Source organism: Cyclopterus lumpus, chromosome 3 (assembly GCF_009769545.1).
Source record: "Cyclopterus lumpus isolate fCycLum1 chromosome 3, fCycLum1.pri, whole genome shotgun sequence".
Taxonomy (NCBI): Eukaryota; Metazoa; Chordata; class Actinopteri; order Perciformes; family Cyclopteridae; genus Cyclopterus; species Cyclopterus lumpus.
In genome coordinates, this window is record NC_046968.1 from 8,179,762 (window position 1) to 8,204,326 (window position 24,565).

At 44.7% G+C, this 24,565-nt stretch overlaps 1 protein-coding gene across 1 annotated transcript in view; it reads left to right on the forward strand.

The window, feature by feature from the left end:
• Positions 1-24,565, forward strand: part of LOC117728210 (carbohydrate sulfotransferase 8-like) — a 150,765-nt gene that overhangs the window by 36,169 nt on the left and 90,031 nt on the right. Inside the window, exon 2 of the mRNA XM_034529008.1 lies at positions 737-931. Coding sequence (XP_034384899.1) covers positions 772-931 — 160 coding nt within the window. The 5' untranslated portion in view covers positions 737-771. The remainder of the gene's footprint in view (positions 1-736; positions 932-24,565) is intronic.

Genomic DNA, 24,565 nt, shown 5'->3' on the forward strand with positions numbered 1-24,565 from the left:
AATTTGCCCATTTGAATTTTAAATCGTACTTATTTACAAGTCCTGGGCAACAAAGCGCTTCTCGAGGAAAGATTCAGTCAGATGGAAAAAAGCCAGAAGACAGAAAAGTGGGATTCAAGATCTCACAGGCAAGAATACAAAAGAATAGAGTAGACACAAGTGAACAAAGTGTTGTACTGCAGAATTCATAGACTTCATTTAAACGGGTGAGTTAGATACAAATTCACCCCCTTCACAGGCGTCATAGATAATAGATATAAAGACCAACAAACCAGGCTGTACCAGGCTCTAAACCTATTTCTGCTGTAAAGTTTGCCATCTCAACACGGAGATTGACTCACTTTTGGAGCCAAGCCTCAAGTGGCCATTTGATTAATTGCAGTTTTTTGGCACTTCAACATTGGCATCAGTTCTCAAGACGGAAAGTCGCCACTTGGGTGTCGCTAAGTTAAACTACTTTTCACACTTTGGGTAGTTTAATCAAAAATAAGTCCAACATAAAATGGAAACGCTCAAGTGCTGCACTTCACTGAGTGAATGTATTCAGTTACTTTCCACCACTGCCATTTACTTCACGGTATGAATTTTGACATTGATGCTGAGAAATGAAAAATGTGTTGATGGTGTAGAAAAAGAGGAGGAGCCTTTATGCTCAGCTTTGCCCACCTGCAAACCGAGGTCAGAGGCCATCCCACTGATTCGCTCACTGCACTTTTCTCCTTTGATTTTGCTGCAGAGCTAACCCAAACCAGCAGCTGACTGCGCCGCATCATGCTGGGGATGAAGTGGAAGATGGTGGTGGACTCCCTGCGTGGACGGAGAAGGAGACTGCCCTGCTCCCTCTGGTTCCTCCTGCTGTTCGCCGCCGGAGGTCTGGTTCTCTTCATCCACCAGTGGGACCTGTCGGAGATGACCCTGCAGCAAGTCCCAGGTTAGTCCTGACTAAATTATTCGTATTATCTTCATTGTCTGTATCAGTGATGCTGCGTCATAGACAGCTGATGGAAATCATTAACCAAGTTAAGATGACGTGGCTGAATCGAGACGGGCTGTGATGACTGCGGCCCCGCGGCACATCGGTTTCCAATGGTTGTGTCCCGAGGTGGAGGGAGGCCGCACGTTCACTTACCAAATGAGTCAAGAACCTTGAGTGAGTCAAGGGGGGGTGGGGGGGGTGGCTGTGCATGTGCCTGGCGCTCAGCATTAAGGACATTGGGGTTTAAGCAGCCGTGATGGAAGAGTGTCCTGGGCGTGTAAAACTAAGCCGCTTCATGTCTCAGAAACAAGAGATCAGCCGCCCGCTTACGTGCCTCTTTTGGCTTGCGCTGCACTACTCCACCTAAGCGGGAGCAGGATTAGCTGCTGCTGCGCTGTTGTCGGACGGGTACCTGACTCGCTGGTAATATTTCACCTCATCCTGAGTTCAGAAACTGCCAGAAACACAATGAGGTTCACATGAAAGGGCACTATTTCTGTACATGTTCCCACCTATTAAAAATCAGCGAGCTGTAAAAAAAACAACAACAAAAAAAACAACTCTGTGGACTGTGGGGAGAAAATGACGGTTTAGTTCTAGGTAATCTTTTTTTCTACTATTTACAAGAAAACTCCCATCATCATTTTATCCTATTAGACATTTGTGTGAAATTGTCACGGTTAGCAAATTAATTATTGAAATAGGGCCTAAAAAGCATTTTGTGAGGTCACGGTGACCTTTGACCACCAAATTCTACGCCCTGAGTCCAAATGGACGTTTTTTTGGACAAAGAAACGGTGGCCTTGGAGCGGGCACTTCTGCCCACTTTACTCCTGCTTCAGCGGCGACAACTATTCGAGTCTCTCTGCGTGTAAAAGTTCACTCGGCTGTGCGTCGAAGGGCTCGACGGTGTCACCGTGCGTCGACACAAACCGCAGAGCACACTGCTGAACCCGTCTTTTGCACATCGGCGAGCACACACAACATTAATTCACTGTCAGTAATTAAGGAGTGCTTTGACATTTAACAGGCACTCTACAAGCCTCACCTCACCTCGTAGTTTGACTGTGACAGGCAATCAGCAGAGGTGGGTAGTAACCAGATAATTACGTCATTACATGTACTCATGTCATATTTTTCAGGGGGTAAATAGTACTTAGTAGTAGTAGTAGTAGTAGTTTTATTGCAGCATACTTTTAAAACTCTTAAGTGAGTCGATTTTATTGGATATATTCATCAAGCTACTTTTATTTATGAACTATTTAAAGCATTTTAAGCGCCAGGTGGTCAGCTGGTTCCAGGTCTGCTGTCGCCGCGGTGTAATATGTGTAAGCTTCAAAGCATACCTCTGGTGCTTGGAGACACAGGTCCACTATCCATTTAAAAACAAATAATCATTTGGCTCAAAATTGTCAATTGTTGAAAGAAATCCTTGTTTTTCAGATTCTTGTTGGTTTCCTATTTGGCTCCATTTTGTGTCACCGATACTTTACTAGAAAAAAAGTACTCCAAAGCTTATCCTGTGCACTAATGTGTGTGTATATATATATATATATGTATATATATGTATATATATATATATATATATATATATATATATGTATATATATATACATATATATGTATATACATATATATGTATATATATACATATATATGTATATATGTATATACATATATATATATATATGTAAGCTATATAAATGCTGACAATAAAAGAGATGGTCCATTGACGATTTCCCCCTCTTTTGATTACTTGCCATTTTATTCAGAATGCAGCGCGTCTTAGGATAAGTTTTGCAGCATAAGCACATCCTTTTTATTTATTTCTTTATCTCTTCCGCCATATCGCTTCTTGAATATCGGAATACGAATTCTCGTTTGCTAAATCATGCATGAGGCCGTGCGTGCTGTGTACAGAACACAGTGGCCACACAGCCCCCCCCCCCCCCACACACACACACACACACACACACACACACACACCACCCAGTTACAGCGCGATGAGCAAGCAGTAACTCTGCCTTAAGCTACGGCGCTTCACCCCAGCAGAAGCTCATATCTAATAGCGCTGAGTTATAATACATCGGGTGTCAGCTTTTATCTGCCTCCCCCTCCTTCTGCACCTCTTTATTTGGCTGGCAATGTGCTTGAGAGCTTTATATCGCGCCGCTTAAATGGCCAGCATCATGGTAGCTGAGGAACACCCTCCCGATCTTCCTCGGGGAATTGTTTAAGGACAATCGGGGGAGCAGCGGGGAGAAGAAACACCTGAAGAGCAAGCAGTTCGGATAAACAAATTTAAACCTCTGCACAATTTTGTTTCCGATGGATCCGGCAGCGAAGGGCAGGCCCCTCCGGTGAGTGTGGAAGGGGGTGGGGTGGGGTTTTTGTGGGGGGAGGGGGTCCCGCGTGTCACAATCACGAACCCCAATGCGGAGCCAGCCTTAAATGGCGGAGAAGTTGCATGTGTGCCCGTCTGGGGTAAGAAAAAAAAGAAAAGAACTGTTTACGAGCAAGCGTGTGCCTGGATCTCAGACTAAGTGATGACAACGTGCTCTCAACAAAAGTAGCCGACATTATCCTAAGTGCAGACAGTTTAGCATTGCTGGCCTCCGTTGGCTCTGTTCCTGCAGTTGGAAGCTCCCACTGCACACCGAAGCTTCTATTCCGTTTAGATTGCAAATGCACTTTTATTCATACACATCGGTGTTATCTATCTCTTGATAATCATTGAGCGATATTGCTTCTTTAAAGAAAGGGTTTCTTGCTCTGCGTGCGCCCTGTTTTGTGTTTGTGTGTTCTGCAATGTTCTAAATAAATAGCTTAAGTTATTGAATAGCCTTGATAGAAGAAGTTTGTTGAAAAATGTTTAAAAAGACCAGATTTAAAAGACCAAAAAAACTCTGCTGATGGCTCTCAGCAGAAATCTGCCAAATCAAAGTAATTTGTTTTGCATGCTTTTTACTTTTTTTTTTTTACTCAGCCCTCCATGTTGCTGAACCCATCAGCCTCCAGCTGCAGCGTGCAGGTGACAACAGCTTAGTGCTTGGAAACGATAGAGGCATTTAATAAAACATCAGGGTTAGAGCTTCAGTTTTTGGTTGCAGAAACTGAAAATACGGTTGCCATCTTCGGTATTTTGTTAAATACCCCTTACATAAAAAAGAAGTGGGTCCAATGATGGCAACCAAAGGCCAAGAACTGGTTGCCAAGTGCTCCAAATGGTTGCCAATGGCCGTGGTGTGAAAACCAACTTAACTTCTGTCATTGCAAGTCCAAACAAAGACTGCAATTCAGCTGGTTGGACACATTCCAGACAGCTGTGGTTGGATGAGATCATATTCTCATAGAAGTGTTTCCCTGTCATCGGCAATATATTGACATTCCATCAATATAGTGTTATGAGACTAGATATCGTTTCAGATTCTGCGTATCGTAACATAGCATACGTCTTTTCCTGGTTTTAAAGTCTGCATTACTGTAAAAATGACCCGACCTGTATTATCTGCCTTAACTCACTTAGTCATTGAATACATATCGCTGATGATGATTATTTATCCAAAAATCTCATTTGACTCGTTCAACCCGACAACATCATCGCAATATTGATATCGAGCTACTTTTTGAATGCTTCCCAGGTATAACAACAATGGTCCAGCCCTCTTAAAAGAAAGACTAAACATTAGACTAACGTTCACCAGCATACAAATGCTAATGTATTCCTTTATTTGCCCGATTGCCAATATGCCGTCATGAAGTTTCATGTAATGTTGACTTTGTGTGTTCTCACTATTCAATAGATGGCGTCAAAAAAAATGTGTGAAAATGCCATCAATACTTTTGACTTTCTTTGTCTAACGTGGGTGATGGGATGTCGGAAAACGACTCCGGTGAATGAAGTATAAAGCTACGAGCAACGTTACGCGTTACATTTAATCCCCGTGACGGGACGTGGAGGGAGGAGAACACAAAGGTCCGTATGGAGTGATGCAACATTTCGGCAGCGTGCCATACGGTGAGCTGGCAGCTGCAGGGGAAGCACGGTGTTCAATAAATCACTAAAGAATGAACAGCATAAACTGTTGGAGACGTGCAGACAAAACATGGAGGATGCTGGGGATGCTGGGGAAGTAACGCGATGGAGATAAACAACATCTTTACATGCACAGAGGATTTCCTTTGAAAGCCAAGTTTGTCCTATTTCAAATACAGCTAATAAAAAACGTGGAATACAAGTGAATCATGTTGCTGTCCACCGTTGGGAGCACGCCCCCCCCCCCCGTTCCCAGGAAGCGAGCATATTGTTTCATGCTCGGAGGTAAAAAAAATGTGATCCCACCGTCAGAGGTCCAGTAATCCCTTAAGCCTTGTCTGTTTGCAAAAAAACAATTTAGCCGCCTCTTAATGTAATTAAATTGTGCTGATGACCCTCAGGAGCGGCGGAGCCACGCCGTATTTTCAAATGCAAATCCTTCCACTGGATGTGTGTTGTTTTCTGTTCTTTCATTTGTGTGCGCAAAGCCCCTTTTAACAAAGCCTGTTTCCGTTGTTCTGGCATCTAGCCCCCTCTATTCCTCCCAGAGCAGGATGATTATTGGAAAGCAATTCTTGGCAAAGCCAACTCCATCACAGTGATTTTTCTTCTCTTTTTTCTTTTTTTTAACCAACCTTAAGTCCAATTTGCTCCCCGAAAACAAGAGGTATTACGCTCCTGAGCGACACAACTCCATTGATATCTTTTTTTTTAAAGCAGTGCAAACTGAGCCATCCCTGCTCAGTGGTCACATGACATCTGGCATGGGGGCAATGGGCATCCCAGCAAGTAAGTACAGCACACAGTCCACATTCATCTCTGCTTTCCCGTGCTCGTGTCAGGGAGCACAGGGAGCCTCACCGCCAGGCCAGGGATCCCTTGAAAAGGTAAGAAAGAAAACAGAAAAACAAGAACTTTCCCACGCATTGGTATCAGGTGCCTGCATCTCCGTCTCTCCAGCCTCTTCCAGACTTGGGCCATGTCAATTGGATTTAAATCGGAGCCGCTCTGAGGCAAAAGCAAGGTCATGTGGTTTTCCATTAACATTAATGCCCGGGGTTATGCCACAGGAGCCCTGCAACATAATCTGTTTTCCCTGCCATCTGATCCTCGCTCGCAAATGGCTCCGGTATGCCAATCTATACAAATAGACTTTATTTTTCACATTCCTGCCCCTGCAGAGGTCATTGGGGAAAAAAAGAAAAGAAAAAGAGACAATTTGATATAAACTGTTGGTTGAGAAAAAAGGTTTGTTTTTCAGTTTCTTTTCGATATTGTCGGATTCCAATTTGGAATGGATGTATCGCCACAAATGACGTTACTGCAGAGCTCGATAATGGACTGTCCCCCCCCCCCCCCCTCACCCTTAGTAAAACCCCAGCCCCCCAACTTAAAAACAGCTGATCTTGCTCTATCCATAAAAAACATGAAATATGAACCGCAGATCCTGTGATGTTTCTTTCAACTCAGCAGAGATGAAGATGCATCTTTTGAACCGCCGACAAGCAGACAGGGTTAGAACCCCCAGCAGAATACGGCCTGGCCGCCCTGCTGGGGGGGAGGTGTGTGTGAGAGGGGGGGGGGGGTTGAGTACGTTCAACTTGCCCTTTCCTTTTACACCATGGTGGGTAACATAAAAAAACTCCAAAAGAAATAAAACAGAACAAGGCGAGAGCGCCTGGTGGATCCAACAGCGATGCTGATTTTGTATTTTTTTGGGGAAGACGCCTTTGAAGACTGTAATCACAGACGCTGCCTCTCCACGCTGTCAGTCAGTCCTCGCTTCCACTGCAAGAGCCACAGCTATTGCTCGATACACTCCCTGTTGCTGTGAACACAAACAGGGGTTCATCTTTAGGATGACAGCTTGAGATAAACACAGGCAGTCGGGAAATCATAGATATGACTACAAAGGCAGAGTTCACGTCAGCATTCATGCACCGAATTCCAATGTTCTGCCCATATCTGATTGTTTTGGGATTACCGACCATATCTGCTTGGGGAAGGAGCACGTACACAATAGGCAATGCAAACTATATAGTGATTTCCAAAAAGAGATGTCACATCTGCTTTTGTGCCTCTGCGGCCTAAATTGAATATCGGTGACGGAGTGGGGCTATGACGTCTGACTGGCCAGAGGCACTGAAAAGCCAACCCGGGGGGGGGGGGGGGGGGGGGGGACAAGGCAGGTATTGTGACCGTGTTCCTCTGTAATTATTACCAACAGGTCGGCCTCGGCAGCCGCGCACAGGCTGATTAAATTCAGCACTTGGCTTCTTGCTCGCTATGACAATGTACTGGCTGTCAGTGTCCCCAGTCGCTCTGTTATCAGTCCGACACCGATTCTTCAGGCAGCACGAGGCGTCTCGGTCCCGCGGGAGCCCCAATTAATCAGGGCCGGACTGGTTATCGAAAACTGCTTCATAACAGCAACATGACTTGACACGCGTCTTCATTTTCTTTGTCTTGTGAGACCAAAATTGGGCCGATTTCTTTTTAAAGCTAGTACACCAATTAGTTTTCAGTGGGTTAGGTGTGAATCAATTAATGAATGAAGAAATGCACTACAGAGCCTCGGGTACTGTTGCTGGACGAAGTCTGAAGTATGCAATACATACACTGTATTGTACACTACTTTAAAAAACACATCACCACGTTGTCTGATCCATACATTGTTTATGTCAAACCGTTTGTGGACTACCGTTTTTTAACCTCGGGATGGCCATCTTGTTTTTTTGCCAATTGCTGACATTTTTAGGCAACCAAAAGGTTACAATTAACTCCCATGAACACTGTGAAATGGTTAAATATCTCAAATGAAAACACAGACAACTCTTAGACCGGACCACGCCATGGTAGTTATCACAAATTAGCCTAAAACATACTCCGTTTATGGTACGTTTGACTCTAAATGGACCATATATTACTAAATTGACATCATCCTGTATTGAAGAAGACTTAAAGGTAGAGATTGAGACCATAAACTTATGTTAACAATGTTTACTGAGGGAATAAATCAAGAGAGAAGTGTCATTTTCTCATGGACTTCTGCATAATCAGACTCATTTTTGCAACCAGAGGAGTCTCCCCCTGCTGGCTACTAGAAAGAATGCAAGTTGAAGGCACTTCTGCAGTGAGTTCACTTTTCACACCCAGAGGTTGCCAGCTGGCTTTTTGCTTATCTTAATCTTCTCTTTTAAATATGCATCTGTTGAATTGTGTTATCTATTGTTGAAAATTGCAAGCACCCACGCATGAATTAAAATGTGTTTAATTAATTGAGGCTTAATTTAATCTTGTGACTTGATACTATGTCCTACATCTCCCAATGGGAAGCAGAACAACCGAGAAGTGATTAAGCCGATTGATCGTACAGGTGACCTCCTACCTGTCTGCCATTAATGCAGCCTCGGTCAAAGGAAGAGTTTATGGAGTATTTTACCAAACCAATCGTTTCTGCAGGCAGAAATGTTGCTGGCAATATTGAGCTTTCCTTAAAGTTAGTGGGTGTATCATTTAATAATAATAATAATGCATTTAATTTATATAGCGCTTTTCATAATACTCAAAGACACTTCACATAATTAAAACATCCTAAAAGCTAAAAATAAATAAATAAGAATAGCTCAAATACAGGTAAAACAAATAAATAGGGACTTTGAGTCGCTCAGACCCTGATAAGAAAACAAAAAAACAAAAACAAACAATCACACATTAAAAGCAGTTCTGAACAGGTGGGTTTTGATTTGCGATTTGAATGAGGAAAGATCAGTGCAGTCTCGGATGAGTTCGGGGAGAGAGTTACTCTGCTCTGCCTGTCTGCAGCCTGACATGAAGAAACTTTGCGTGTAGAATTCATCGCACCATGCAGGCGGCTCTGAGGCATTGCATAAGCTGTATGATTGTTCCTGTATCGCTGCCTTAGCATGAGTCTGTTCATATCAAACATAGTGTCGCTTTCAGAACGATTGTCTTCACCACTGCAAACACATCAGAAGAGAAGAAAGTCTTAAGTAATTCTTAACTATAAAAAAAAGACAAGTAAGCTCGAGCTACTTCCAGTGGGCACTATAGACGGGAAGAGGCATACACAGAGAGAGTGGGAGGACAGAGGGAGGTTATATAAGCACAGCTCTCACCAAGGAGACATCTTGTGGCTTCAAAAGAAAAAAGATCTGATAATAAACGCCAATGTCCAAGATTACGCAAGATGGGTTATTGTTAGCACAAAAAATAAACCCTGCTTATTTCATTACAGGTCAATTATACATATATATATATATATATATATATATATATATATATATATATATATATATATATATATATATATATATATGCGAGTGCTAAGTGTCTCTCGCAACCACCCAAGGCTTGAATCTACCATCAAAAGACATATAACCAGTCTGGTGAACTCATCATTGTGAACCCTTGAATATTCCGCTTTATTTAATTATCCGTTCACCAAAATGAAATTTATGATCCGTAATGCAGAAGAGCTTGGACAAAAAGCACCTTTACAACCAGCTGCCTTATGAAAAAGGAATGTCGGGTTTTCTTTGGGGAACCGCTGCTTCTGGGACCCCGGACGATTCTTACACAACGTTAGCCTTCGCCCTCGTCTGTGTCGCTCGTTTGTTAGTGGCACGGTGACACGGGGACTTCTGCCACAGGTGTAACGCTTCCTTATGATCAGTATATGAGCTACAGTGTTGCACAAGGACCGCGGCCATTCTCCGCCCCTATTATGGCCGTGGTTATTATTCTGAGAGGGATTCCACCTTATTGTTCCCGAAAGAAAAAGACGAGCCCGGCCTCAGGAGCTGTGAGCCTTCTCTCCAGACTGAAGCCGGCGTGGCCATTATTATCAAATCAGACTTGAACCCATCCTCTCTGCCAGAGAGAGAGAGAGAGAGAGACGTGTTGAATGGATATCATTGTGCACTGCTGAGGCTTCCATCACTGTAATCCCTCTACAAAGTGCAGCCACTCTTGGAGGAAGATGAAAAGAGCAGGAGGAAGAGAGTGGCCTATTCGCCACGTGCGTGTCACCGCAGAGGGCACGCGGAGGGAAGTCGGGGGAGCTCAGTGACCCGAGACGACGACTCCTCGGCCCTGCCCCGACCGGAAAAGAACAAAAGATTAAGCCCTCCTGCTATCGAGAGTGATAACAAGCTGTCAACTTCGAAAATGTAATCTGCTGACTCCGGGAGGAAGTGTCAGTGTCAGTGGAGTGGGGCAGCCCAGCCGATGCTTATCTCCTGAATGGCGTGCCGTCGGCGGAGAGAGCCGCCGGCAGATACACAAAAGCCAACTCGGTCTGCGACCAAACAAAGAGGTCGGCGCGAGCAAAGGAATCCATACCGCGCCAATTTCCCGAGACATATTTATACACCTATATCCCCTCCAGACCTCGTCTGGCTCGCTCGGATGCGGGCCACAAAGAGGAGGTGATGGGAATGATAAACGACATGAATGGAAGCCAAACAGACGGGAGATAATGAGCCATTGCCCGACAATGCTGACAAGTGATGGGAGGCGCCCCTCTGTCAACCTGTCCTCCGAGCCCTTCCACTCTGTCCGGGCCTCAGATTGCGAACCTGAAAAAACAAACCGAAATGCCAAATTGCTGCCAAGACCAACTCCGAACGCTCACTTCAGTGGGCATTGAGGCTGCGGTATGGGAGCTGTCACCAAACTGCAGCCGGTGAATCAATCCAACCCGGGCATTACCCAGCCTTTTAACAAGGGGATCGCCATACTGCTCGTCCTCCCTCTCCCACGGCACCCACTGTATTTCTATGTCTCTCGTCAACCTTTTTTGCCATCCCCACACAGACACTTTTGTTTGTTTCTCCCAAGTGTTACGATGATTCCAAAATAGTCTTCAAATTACCCAAGAGATCTGCCAGATGGCTATTAAAAACATGCACAGACATTCTTTATCATATTATCTATTAATGTTGACAAGACAGTGTTTTTTGTCTTGTCTCCTTTTCGTATGTGCGTCGGGATTATGTCTCTAATAGGGTAAGGAATCCAATTTTCTGGTCCATACAAAAAGCCTCTTGCAGTCTCAGTAGTTATGGCAGAGAAAGGGAATTAGTCACACAGGAGCTATTTCAGGCTGTTTACGATTTGATTTCAGACCAGAGCCAGAGGGCTTTTCCTCCTGGACTTGAGGCTATTGATCCTGAAACACCAGTCACATGACATGAAATACGTACTCTAAGTTGTTTTCCGTACAGCCAAGTAAGGAGAAAGGACTTTGACCTGCTTCTATTTTGGATACTCCAGAGGCACTCAGAACTCAGAGGCCCAGAAGTACTGATTGATAATGGTAAAAAAAGACAACAGAACAAAGTTCTGACATTTTTTTTACCAACAGCAAATGGCTACACAGGAAGTACAACATATGTATTTTAGGTAGTTAAATTGTTTGCATCGGTTTTCCTCAACAAAACAGATTCTGCAGCCATACGAACGGCTTTGTGAGATGGGTTTGAGCTAAATGCTAACAACATGCTCAAAATGACAATGCTAACATGCTGCTGCTTAGCAAGTTGAACGTTAACTATGTTAACTGTCTAACTTCAACTAGCATGTGGTAATTTGCTCATCAGAACACCAATACAAATTGCCTTTAGTAGAGGCTTTTGGGAATCTCACAAATTGTGCAGGTATTCGGTCATGAAACCACATGTTTTAGGAACAAAAACCATTTTGATCTAATGATGGTGCAAGACGAAACGTCAAGGGGGTCATGTTTTTAGAAATGACCCCACAGGATACCAGGAAGTCTGTACCAAATTGTATGTCAGTCCAATCAGTAGTTTTTATTATAATAATTATTTCAATAACAACCTGATTTGTGTAAAAGTCAGCAGAAAGCAGAAGGTATCCTGTGGGCAGCATCAATGCACCAAATAGCATGGCAATGGGACTGTACTTGTAAAGCACTTTTCTATTCTTCCGACCACTCAAAGCACTTTAACACTACATGATATCATTCACACCCTGATGGGAGGGGCTAAGGTTCCACCTGACCAACAGCAGTAACTAACACTCACACACCATAGGCACAGCTACGGGAGAAATTTCGGGCTAAAGTGTCTTGCCCAAGGACACATTGACATGGACTAGTGGACCCGGGGATCGAACTGCCGATCCTCTGATGAAAGACGACCTTGCTCACCACTGAGCCACAGTCACCCCCAAGTTGTTGATATGGTTCAGTCTGGACCATAGTGGTAGATGTACTCACAGACAGGCTGACACTACTGTCCTACTTTAGCATTCTCTTGTGGAATTAAATATTTGACAAAAGGTACAGAGTATTGTCTCCCTTTATTAAGAACTTTAGTGCAAAATAATCCCGTTAACGTAATTGTGTTTCACAACATCCCGTTACGTATATGTTTTCATCCTGTTATGATTTCATTACAATAAATACGATAAATTATCATATTGAATTATTGCCCTGCCCTAGTTTCAGGCCCTGCATTGAGGACATTATTTTATTTATTTTAATCAACCGGGACTAGTTTGATCAGTGTTGGGGATTTGGGTGTAGGGCCTCCCTTTTGTTTAGAGTCCTCCTCACAACTCCTGCCTTGAGGTGTAATCCAGATTCCTTTGGCTGATCACACCGTGACAGCGTTTGGAAAATATCTGTGTGCTTGGCCTTGAACAAAAAAGTCAATTTCCTGCCTCGTGGCTGGGTTACTGGTCTGTTAATGACTGCGTCTGCACCAGTGGCTGAACTGAAACCAGAGGGACAAAGACAGGAAATGATGCAGACCGAATAACCTGTTGTTTGTCTTGTCCCATTTATTTTATTTTTCCTCAAAATACATGCAACCTGGTGGTAGATTGACAGCGCCAGGATGCTTTTATTCAGCGCCATCCAGCTTCCCTTTTAAAGTACACTGAGGGGAAGGAAAAAAACGTTGGCAAAAGTAAACACTCGCTTCTCCTTAAATATAATAAGCACTGCAGAGTTTTGTTTTTGCTGGACAGATCCCAGAGGGATTGCTTGGATCTAAAATAGCATAGGGAGAAACAAACAACACGCAGGTGGCTTAAGCCGGGGTAATGCTCCCCATTGTAATGTTTTGGACAGCTCAACATTATTATGTCTCCGGCATGTATGAAGGGATTTATAGTGTCGTGTAGAATTTAATCTGCTGATGCATTGTATTTTACATTATCAGAATGTGTCACGGATTCATTCTGAAGCAATCACATTTAGCGATAAAGAATGACATTTGGAATTTTGCACTCAAAATTGCTTTTCTCGAACGACTGAGCCTTCCCATAAACACATGGATCTTCTTATCTTCTCCCGGTCCTGGCTTCTCTCTCCGACGAGGACATTAGCGGGCGTCTCCTGTCAATTAACTCAGGTGAGACTTTGCAATCAAGTACCATACTGGTTGGATTTGTTTCCCTGCAGCACACCCAGTGGGTCACTTATTTGAGATCCCAGCCATTCCACATCGCAGTGCATCATCCCACCTCATCTCGGCTCCCAGAGCATTGTCCTTTGTTACGAATGGCTTTCAGCTCACATAAAATGGAGAAAAAAAATAAAGGAAAAGAGCGCTTATGTTTCCGTTGACAGCCTCTCATTCTTGAAAGTAAGCAATGTGTTTAAAGTTGACACCTCCAGAACACGGGCCATCCTTACTTGAAGCACGTCGGACATTTTTTTTGAGGAGAAGAGAGTGAAATTTGTCGTTTATTCTATTTTTTTTTAATTCTTTCCTTCTATTTTTTTTTTCTCCTTGCCGTATGTGTGACTGCCTTTTAACAGAGCTTTCACAGAAAATTGAAAAGCTTTCAGGCAGCTGCCAGGCAGTTTGCAGCTGGCTTCCCTGAGTCAGAGGCATTTTTTGCTCATTGTGTTTTATTGCATTAGATTGAGCCCATAACAGGTACAGGCCATTAAATTACTCCAAGACAAATTGAGCTATTCACTACTCATTTCCAATTTTCTCAGAGGTTGGCACGAAAGAGAATTGGACACAGATCCCCTTATATTTATGTCCTGATATCTCGGTAAAGTCTTTTGGTCTTCCTGCACCATCAATCACAGGGCGGCTTGTTTTATGAGAACTGGCTTAGGTAAGGCACAGGCCAAAAGACTTAACCTCCATATATATACTAGGGACTGTAAACGCTACTGTACCACAATGGAGGGATTTTGTCCACCTCCGCTGGAAGTGATACACTCACCGTAGCGCGTCGCACTGGGGAGAACAGTCCATCAACAGTATCTTCAGACAGTGCAGGCACAGAAAATAGGACCCCGCCTGTCACGCCTCCGTCTATTGATTATGAATCAGACCACATTTCATGACAGAACATTTCCTCTTTGTTGCCAACTTCATTGTGGGTGTTTACGTGCAAAGAGGATTCCGAAAAGGATCCATACAAAAATGGTAGGAGCGCTGTTAAGAAATAAGCCCACTTCAATAGAGGGATTTGCAGAGCCCACTCGGAGGTAGGAGGGAGCCTTTCAAAGCCGCCCTTTTTCTAAGGCTGTTTACCGCACTGTAGTGCACACAGCGGCTGCCACCACTCGCCGTGTTTCCCCTCAGCCTACAGCCAGCAGAACCACCGGCGCGTTCACGAAACGCACGGCGCCACCAAAGACACGCCAAAGCCTCTTCGTCGTTGACTGCGACGAAAGGAAAGAACAATAAAAGCTCTCCCTCCCCCCCCACCCCCACCTAAATTCCAACCAATAAGACAATTCTGGTTGTTTAGTTTAAACCAAAATGCAATACTGCCTCCGTGCATGGGCGCGAATACCTTTTCAGTTTTTAGCTCCCGGCGGTCGACGTGAAAAGATAACAAGTGCCTTTTCTTAACGCGTGACACCGTGGACAAATTAAAGATTCGGCGAACGGGTCGATGTCGGCTTAAAGCTGACAAATACGTGCCCGCCGCCGTCTGTCCCATCATGGTACGGCTGACCCTTAAATGGCAACTCTATCAATTGAGTGTCAATCCTTCCTCCCAGCAGAGGCACAGAGGGAAGTGAGGCAGCATTAATTATGAGCCTTCAAGCTCCAAGGGACAGTTAATCTTTGTCTTGTTGCTCCTGGAGACATTTGGATCTGCCACCAAGACCGCAGCCGGGTCAAAGCTCTTGACTCCTTGACGACGAATAAGAATTCCACTCACGCGTGTGGTAGAAACCTAATCTGCTTTCTTTTTTTCCTCCACATACATCCCCTCCAGGCTGTTTTAAGTACGCGCCGCAATGACTTCTTAGACTGAAAAGTTTCCGTGACTTAAGGAAGAAATAGTTAGAACTCTGTGAAACTGAACCGAGCTGGCATGTCGCTAATTTTATTCTATTTTCAGCTTATGAAGCATCATATTTCCAACCAAAGACCCAGTTGGCTCCGACATATCATTAATTGCACCGTTGTGTCATTTTTATTATTTTTACATTTGAACATCACGGCTGTGCTGCAGAACTGAAATCATTCCATCTGGATTCATTATTATCCAGCTAATTATCGCCACTTCTCTGATTTTAATTTGTTCGGACGCGCCAACTTGAATTGCTAGCCTAGTTGGACAAAACGGGTGTCCCACTTCCTCTCCCGATGCCACAGCAACACACCGAGGCTAGTGGGGGCCATCGCAACCCAGGTGTAAAGAGCTGATTGATTCTTACAGGCGAGTCCAGGCAATAAAAGCACCACAGAGCAAAAATAAAATAAAGCAGGGGGGACTCGGTGAGGGAACATTTTGACAGAATTGGGGCATCGCCTCGATCATACCTTCTCACTGGCCTTTTTGTGTGTGTTTAATATCTTCGGAACAAGACAAGTTTCACCGCAATAAAAAAACGATGACGATAATAAAACACACGCTTTTTCTTTTTTTTTTTTCCTGCTTCCTTTTTTTCTTCCCTTTCTCAACTGCGCAGGTAAAGTCCAGCTATCCACACGAGGCCGGCCCCTCACGGGGAGCACGCACACATTGTGTCCGCGCTGACAGCAGGCTGAGGGAGCGGCCCGTCTGCGTTAACAGTCTAAGCTGCACTGCGGTATGCAGGGTCACGGGCACAGGCGTCGGAAATATAAACAGGAGGTTGCTTAAGCTCTTAATTCTCTAAATGCCCTCACACAGGTTATATTCAAATACATGCCCTGTTTGCCTTTCATCTAACCCCCCCCCCCCCCCCCCTACCTCCGCCACATGCTCCATCTTTGGCTTTGACAACGTGCCGCACCTCCAAGATGCCGAATAGCGCTCTCAAGAGCATGCCAGCCCAGACAGGAGGCCATCTCTGCGTTGGAGACGGCCGTGGGATGTTTGAGGCAGGCGACCTGCCGGAGTGAGCTCGGCCCCTCTCATCTTTCAAAAAATTTAAAAAAAACAGGAAGATGCGGTGGTGGGGAGGAGGCAGATCCTGGGAGAGGGGGTTTGACGGAGTGGCACTGTGCAGCGCTGGAACACGGAGGGATGTGTTGACTGTGTCAAGTTCAAAGACATCGTCAGCTTCATTTGTGGCGTCAGAGCAACTCGTCTCGGGGCCGGGAGGGGGGAGAAAAACCAGCAGCTGCTCCATCTGGACACCTATAGCTGCTGCTGCCGCTATCGTTTCCAAAGCAACGCCCCGAGGAGGAGCGCGGCGACTGCTGCGCCGACAGACGCGGATGACACGCGATGGATGGTTGTGTGGAGGGATTAGAGACCAAACATCAGTCCCGCTATAGTTCCCTGGATGCATTGTACTTTAATTATTTCCAACTTTTGTATTTATTTGGCACGTATTTGGGTACCTTCAGGCGGATGCCATTCAGCGGTTCAACCGCCAACTCTTTCACAGAGGCGTTTGGTGCTTTGAAATATCTGGTACCAATGCTGGAAGAGAAATCCTGTGCTGCACATAATTTCAATTATGTTGTACAGATAATGTGACAGCTGCTTCATACGGTGGATAGTAAAATAGACAGTAATGAGTAAGAGTGATGATGAAAAAGGTCCTCTTTTATTATTTACAGAAGACGCATATTGAGTCGGCGGCTTGAACAACAGAAAAAAAACGAAAAAAAACGTCTTGATGCTCAAAGATCAGCACATGTTTCCGAGGCTTGATCAAATAACAATAAACGCGTCGGTGCTCAAATAAAGCGTCAGCCGGCAGCAATTTCATGTTGTCATTTACTCGCCGCTGCCGATTGTAATACAAATATACTGTAATGACAAAGTGAGTGATGGCAATATTAATATAGTGTGCATACTGCAGCTAAACCTCTACTTGTTACCTCAGTAGTATCAGATGAGCTTGTTTGCAGACAGCAGTCAGTCCAGTACCATCCAAGTGTGATTGCTGGAAAATTGGAGCGGGCGATGAGCGCTCATCGCCAAAGGTGTCACCAGATTGACCTTTCGCTGAGCCCCGCCTCCTGCTGCTACTCCATCAAGCTGTCAGAGCTGCAGTGGAGCCTACGCCGTCGCTAACGGCGCTCCCTGAAGCAATATGAGCGTCCGCTTTCGGGGAAAATAAAGTTTCATAGAGAAGCGGACAGAAGGGTCTGATGTGCGTTTGAAGGATGCATCCGGCATGTTAAACTGATTCAGCAGTTAAAAAGATGAACGCTAGTTAACTATATGCTAACGTACTCTTTTTATGTGGAAACAGCTTTTTAGAAATGTTTACTCCTTCCAACCTCTCCGGGTGACGAGTATTTTTTACCATGACTTGCTCCAAATCCACTGAACCGGACTGAAAAGGAAGGAAATTAGAATCTATGGCGCACGGCCGGATCGTTGTTGGCGCCTGGTCAGAGGTGGCAGATGCTACGCTATGATTGGCCAGTTACACGTTCAAGGGCAAAGGGTCAATTAAAGGAACTGCATTGTCTTAAATCTTTAAAAAAAAAATCATTTTAAACGTAAAAAGAAAAAGAAATCAAACCTCTAATTGGCTGCGTGCCCATTGTGTGGATCATCCACCTTTTACAGAAATAGGTTGAGCGTGGGCGGAGAATCTGCATCGCATCGATTTCTTTGTGGTGTCAGCACCGAGGTGTTAATGCATCTTTTTTGCCCGACTAACAATTTATTCAGCCATACATTTTGTTATTCATAGATTTTCCTCTGTGGAAAATAATTTTCAGAAGCTGAAGACATTCTTCATTACAACATTGGGAGTAAGATTTAAGGCGCACACACACACACCAATACAATAACACACATATGTTATGATTATTCAGATCTTATGGCTCAGTGCATTCACGAACTGCAGAAAATAGAGCAGCTGCCAGATACCATTATATATCCCCTAATTCATGCTCTCTAATATTCGAAGGGGATCCGCCAATAGAGCAAATGGGTTCAAAGAGGTGTTTTCTGGCTCCTTTTCAGTGCAGCTCCCGTCATGTTCTGAGTGACTCCGTGCCAATCACAACATCAGAGAGATGATTACCAAGTTCAAATTTGAACAGCCGAGTAGGTAGGCTGTCCTGTTTATGCTCTCTTTAATTGGGGGGGAGGGGGGGGGGGGGGGGGTTCTGTAATACAGGTGATGACCACGGGATAAGATATGCAAACAGGCCTCCGTTATAGCTGCTCTTACAAATCACTCTGAGGAAGTAAAAGGCCGGGAGTAATGCAGTCATTAGATGTAATAGTTATTCCACTGACAATTTTGCCAGATTTTGGAATAATCGGTTTTTGAGGGATTTATTTTGGCTTAAAACTACATTGCAAGTGAGGCTAAAGGTCCTATTCATATTTTTTGTTTTTTTAAACGTCTAACTTCACTATAATTGCAATGTTCCAAAAGCAACTTGATGCTGCTAAGAAGGAATCAATGCAAAACGTACCAAATGTATTTCGTCGCCTCACCTGAAAAATACAGCACTTTATATTATTGAGCCCTCCCTCGTCCTATTTGTCACTGTCCGCGGGGGAGACAAAGCTATCTGCAACGGGGGATTGATCTCCTGGCTCGCTGGCTTCTCTGTTACGCTGCGACGCCAAACCATGAATACCTGTAGAAATATCTTTCATTTGCTCACGTCTCTATTTGTGGCCGGAGATGAGAAGTCACCACCGCCCGTGGAACACAGTGGTCTGATAACACATTACGGCATTGTTATTTTCTTTGGCCAGGGAAAAGCAGTCGCTGCAAATTACTGTTTAGTCTTCAGTGATTACATGAATTACCGCGTAGCGACTCGTGGTGTGATAATGGGACTCGACAGATTGCTCTAGACCACTCGAGGGGCCTGGCTGGCCTCGTGAGGTGAGGTGCCTGTGAGGAGCCCAAAGGATATAAATGGAGTGACCCCACCCCGGCCAAAGCCTGGTCCTTGTTCCTTGTTAATGACATCGTATGTGCAAATAAACTATAAACTGTATATCCCAAGTTTGCTGTGGACTGCCCTTCTGGAGCCTTGATTTAAGCATTTTGGCTGTCGTCAGGGACACAAGAGGGCAAAGTTAAGTACAACAAAGCTCTGAATGAGTTTAAAGCATGCTCTGCTTCATGGTGTATTGTACTCTAAATCCTCTCTTTTACTAAATGAACATCATGCTGTATTGAAGAAGACTTGAAACTAGAGATTGAGGCAGTAAACTGTACTGTAACAAAGATCGGATTACTAATTTAACACGTTTGAATTGCCCAGGAAGTCATTGAATGCGCTGCTCTCGATACTTAACTGGTAAAGTAGTCGGTATAGAAACCTCTGTTCATATACCAATAACTGCCCTTCTGGACGTTGCCATTTCAGAACAATTTGCTCCCACCACTGGAGAGCGAAAAGGGGGCTACTGACCAATAGCCGAAGGACCCCGAAGGACCCCGAACTCTCCGCAACCTGCATGACGCGCACCAGTCGGGCCTTTGGAGCGACTCGCGGCACTGAAACAGCTCCTGTCGCGAGCAGTCAATCATCTCAAAATCAAACGAGATGCAAACAAACGTTCTATTCTAGTATTTCTTAGACATCTGTGCCGCTTTTCCACACTGTCGATCATGGCATCCTGCGAAACAGACTTGAAAAAAGAAGAAGAAAAATCAAAAGCGGACACATTTATTTGTCTCCGTTCCGTGATTAATTTTCTCCACAAATGAGTCATCGTCCTTTACACTGACAGGGACGGGCTCGCCGACCCAGCTTACATAAATCCATAAGTCCCACCTCTGACAGAGTGGTTTTCTTCCTGGCAGCGGATGCGGGTGCTCCCCTCGTGCTTGTTGGCCAAAGGGAGGGCATCTCTTGCCAAAAAAAACAAACAACAACAACAGTTATTGTCTCAATCCGTGCAGGTAGAAAATCAAGGGCAGAGAATGGGCTCATCTAATGAGTCTAATGAGAATTCAGCCCTGTGGTCCGTCACTCTCTGACACCCCCAATCCTCCTCTGCTCGGGGCCAGAGGGGGTCAGCAGGCTTCGATATCCAACGCCCCCTCCTTTAATTACTCACCTCATTAACACATGGCTCCTCTCACTCTGTGGCGACGCGGCCGAGGCCTCTCATAACACATCCTGATCGACACAGCTGTTAACACCGCTGGGTCGATCAGAAAGGACGGCCGGGCCGGGATGCTCAGGAGGCGTCACAAGCATTCGCTCTGAGCGCGGCTGCAGAGTGAATTTGGGTTCTAAATGTAGGACAAATAGACCGTCCACACAATGAATTGCGAGTCCATCGGGGGATGGGATGTGACAGACTTTTGTTTTTCTCGTGTGAAAACAAATTCTCTCATTTGCTGTTCTTCCGGCTCACACGCGACAGAAACAGTCAAACTAAATGGGAAGCAGAGAGCACATTTGTTGCGATCCCTTTGGAAAAAAGAACTGAGCAAATCCCAAACCCCCAACCCACCAACCCACCCCCAACACACACACACACACACACACACACACACCTAATCCTAAAGTGGCAGATTGAAAAAAAAAGTACAAAGTTTTGAATAATGCATACAGGCAAACCTCTTTCAGGGATCAGCGGCCTCTCTGCTGACCAGTGATAAATCACGCACGCATTATCTGCCCCGCTGAAGTTGGGAGGACGATAAGTAAGGTGCCACAGAGGACAATGATAAATACTCGCCCCCTTCCACAGGAGACGGAGGGGATTTTTGGATCCGCTTTGGTCTTTCGTGACATCTGTGTTTATTGATTTTCTCTCTTGTGCTGTTCTGGCTTAGGTTTCTAATTGGATCCTTTCTTCTCCCTGGATTTGTACCTCATGGACTCATCTAACCGATATTATTATTACTTTTTTTCCGACCACCGGCCTATTTCTGGTCATCTCAAAGTGACGCAGAGGCACTCCCGATGCCGTCTAAATCTGACCCAGAGGCTGCGGTGGGCTTCGTAGCATCTAATATTGGCACAGAGGCTTCTAATATAGTGACATATCACTTCCAACCGGTTTGTTCCATTTATTTGATTCCTCTCCCTTCGGAAAGAACCTATTGTGTTTGAGGCCCCGAGTTATTGCAGCCATTTGTTTGCCGGAGAGCGACTTTATAGAAAGAGGCGCTACAGTCGAATGTGCTGAACACGCCGGGCCGCTTCGGTCCGCTCCTCCGCTCCGTCGTGATTAATATCGTCACGGACAATATTAATGAAAGTCTATTTTTAAACCCTGAGACAAAATCAGCGCCTTGGCTCGTGCAAAAATAAAATAGATAAAGAAATTGAGAGCTTCAGTTTTATTATTATTCTCTAGCCTTTACGCTCTGCACATGCGATGACATCATAGTCGGGATTAACTGCTCATGGCTGCATATGTGCGTCAATGCACTACTCTGGACCGCTGTCATTGCAATTCATGCACATTTATGACTTGGCAAATGATTATGTGTTGGATTCATGCTGTCTACTGTAGTGGGTCCTCAGAGGCTTTATGAGACGGAAATGTATTCATTACTATCCTGCTATCTGGGTATTCTCCAGCGTGTGTGTGTGTGTGTGTGTGTGTGTGTGTGTGTGTGCGTGTGTGTGTGTGTGTGTGTAAATTATTATTATTATTTAATTTTACACACTATTACTGCAATTGCTGCCAGTAATAATAGCAGCGACAGAGTAAAGCATGTTCAGAATTTATATTTAGAAATATATATATATGCTTTAAATTGACATAATGCATCCGGATTGCAGCTACTTGAAATCCAGAAATAATCACATTTAGAATAAACCTTTTGCTTCAGAATTGGGAATTTACTAAGCTCACAGGTTCAATATTTAAAGCTTCTATAAAGCGAACACACAAATTCAAGTCGTGTTTAAAAGAAGCTGGACACGTTATTAAAGTTGACACGGCGTTACCAGCCATTTATCAGTTCCCTTCAACCCGAGTCATCAGTGGCAGCCATCACTCATGTCACTCAGACGCCGTCATGTCCATCAGTCACTGGTGGCCATGATATCGGTATCCTTGTTAGTCCGGCAGCAAGCGCGGTTTAACAGGCAATATGGCGTCTTTTACTCTTAGCCCACAACATCTTTATGACACCAAGACGGTGTCAAGGACTATAACCAGGAGCTTTTGGTGTCACATATAGAATGACATTTAGAGGCTAGCCTTATGCTAAGCTAACCGTCCGTCACCTGTAGCCGTACATCTGATGGACGGATATAAGAGCATTATTGATCATCCAATGAGAATTCAAGAGGCTCCTCTGAACTCTTGACTGCATGCTGCAACAGCAACATGACGTCAATTCCTTCGTTTTAAAATGCCGCATTTTTACAAATTTGACTTTGATGAAGCAGCACTCTGCGATCCCCAGGACACCGGCACGCGCTGAGAGAGCGCGTGTGCATATTTTTTGTCCACGTACAGCCGTCCGCTGGCTTGTGATGCACACGGCCACCCATGCTCTCATGGGCCCTGTTTACTGGCAGCGCTCAGTCAAAATGAGCGCTCCATTATCACGGTGCACTTTCATATCCATCAGCTATCGGAGGGGGGGGGGGGGGGGCTCTCAACGCTTCACGGTGCGTTCATTTCAAATGGGAAGACATTTACACACAGAAGGACAGTCGGATGGAATTTGTAACGGATCATGTATAATTTACAATCGCGGTGCCGGCGCCACGTGGCAGACGATACCGGAAGTCAGCTGTTTCATGAGGCTCGTCGTGGAGAATCTTGAGAATCTGAGGATTCTCCCCTTGGGAGAGTTTGTTTGTTAGTGTGCAGCAATGGACAGACGGGCATCCAGCACGCCATGATCTCAGCTTTCACCTTCTCACTTACTATCAGCCACCTATCTTGTATACACAAGATAGGTGGCTGATAGTAAGTGAGGTGAAGTGAGTGAAAAATAGCTATACAAAAAACACACATTTGGTTAATGAGCACTGCGGTTTTTTCTTCTTCTTCTTCTTCTTTTTCTTCTTCTTCTTCTTCAGCACAGGGGAGTGCGCGCAGGAATAAATGAATATGGGCACGCTCAAAAGTGTGGAAAGGTTCCCTGTTTTTCCGGCCTATTGAGTGTGTGTGTGTGTGTGTGGGGGGGGGGGGGGGGGGGGGGGGGGGGGGGACGGACGGACAGAGAGTCATTATGAGGACCGTCTCCCCAAGCAGCGGGGTTGGGTCAGGAGTTTGGATTAGCATTTTAATGAGGAGCACTGGAGAAGCGTGGCGGGGTGACCTATCAGGTGCCACTCGGAGTATGTAAATAATTAATTACAGTATCTCTCCGATGTATCGGGATCGTCCGCGTGTTGAGCAAGCGAGGGACCGGTCGAATTGCAAGTCCAGTATTGATAGCGTCTCCCCGTTTCACAGCTGCGCCCCCCGAGTCATCCGCCAAATGGAATGTGATGATAATTAAGTGGGAATGAATGAGTAATGGTAGTATTTAAGAACACAGTCCGGTGGAAGCTGCTATTAAAGAGCCACGGGGCCCCGTGAAGAAGAAGAAGACCAATTGTCATTGTTTCTTGGCTTTTTTATGAAATCCTCATTATATGTAATTTGGCAACATCTTCTAATCAGAGGTTTGCTTTGCACAAAAAAAGAAAAGAAGAAGAAAAAAAAAGATTAGCAACCCTTGAGTTATGCGCAAATTAATTTGACCTTGATAGAGAACAAGCTAGAAATGCATTACATACACTAGAAAATTGTCTCTTAGGAACTGGAGTTATTTATCCTCCTCTAAAAAACAAAGTGAAGCAAATGTGTCACGACAGCAGTCTTAACATTTGTGGGCAATGAGCGTGACGCATATTATTACCCAGCCGTGGCTTTAAATATACCTTTTAATTACATCCTTTTGGAAATTAGTGCCGCCTTCCAATTAACCCTTTTCTGTGCAGGCAGGAATCCAGGTTTGCATAAATAAAATTATCTAAGCTATATAATCTAGTAATTATCTGAAACAGCCATGTATCTGTACGTGAGATTAAAAATTGAACACATTTCCTTCTGCATTTGTGGCTCAGCGGAACGAAAGGTTTGCAAGGCAGTAAATAATAGTGTACTCTCGGTCATTTGCTGTCGTTTTTATTCATTGCAACATTAAAAGGCATCAGGTGAATGTTATGAGAATCAAC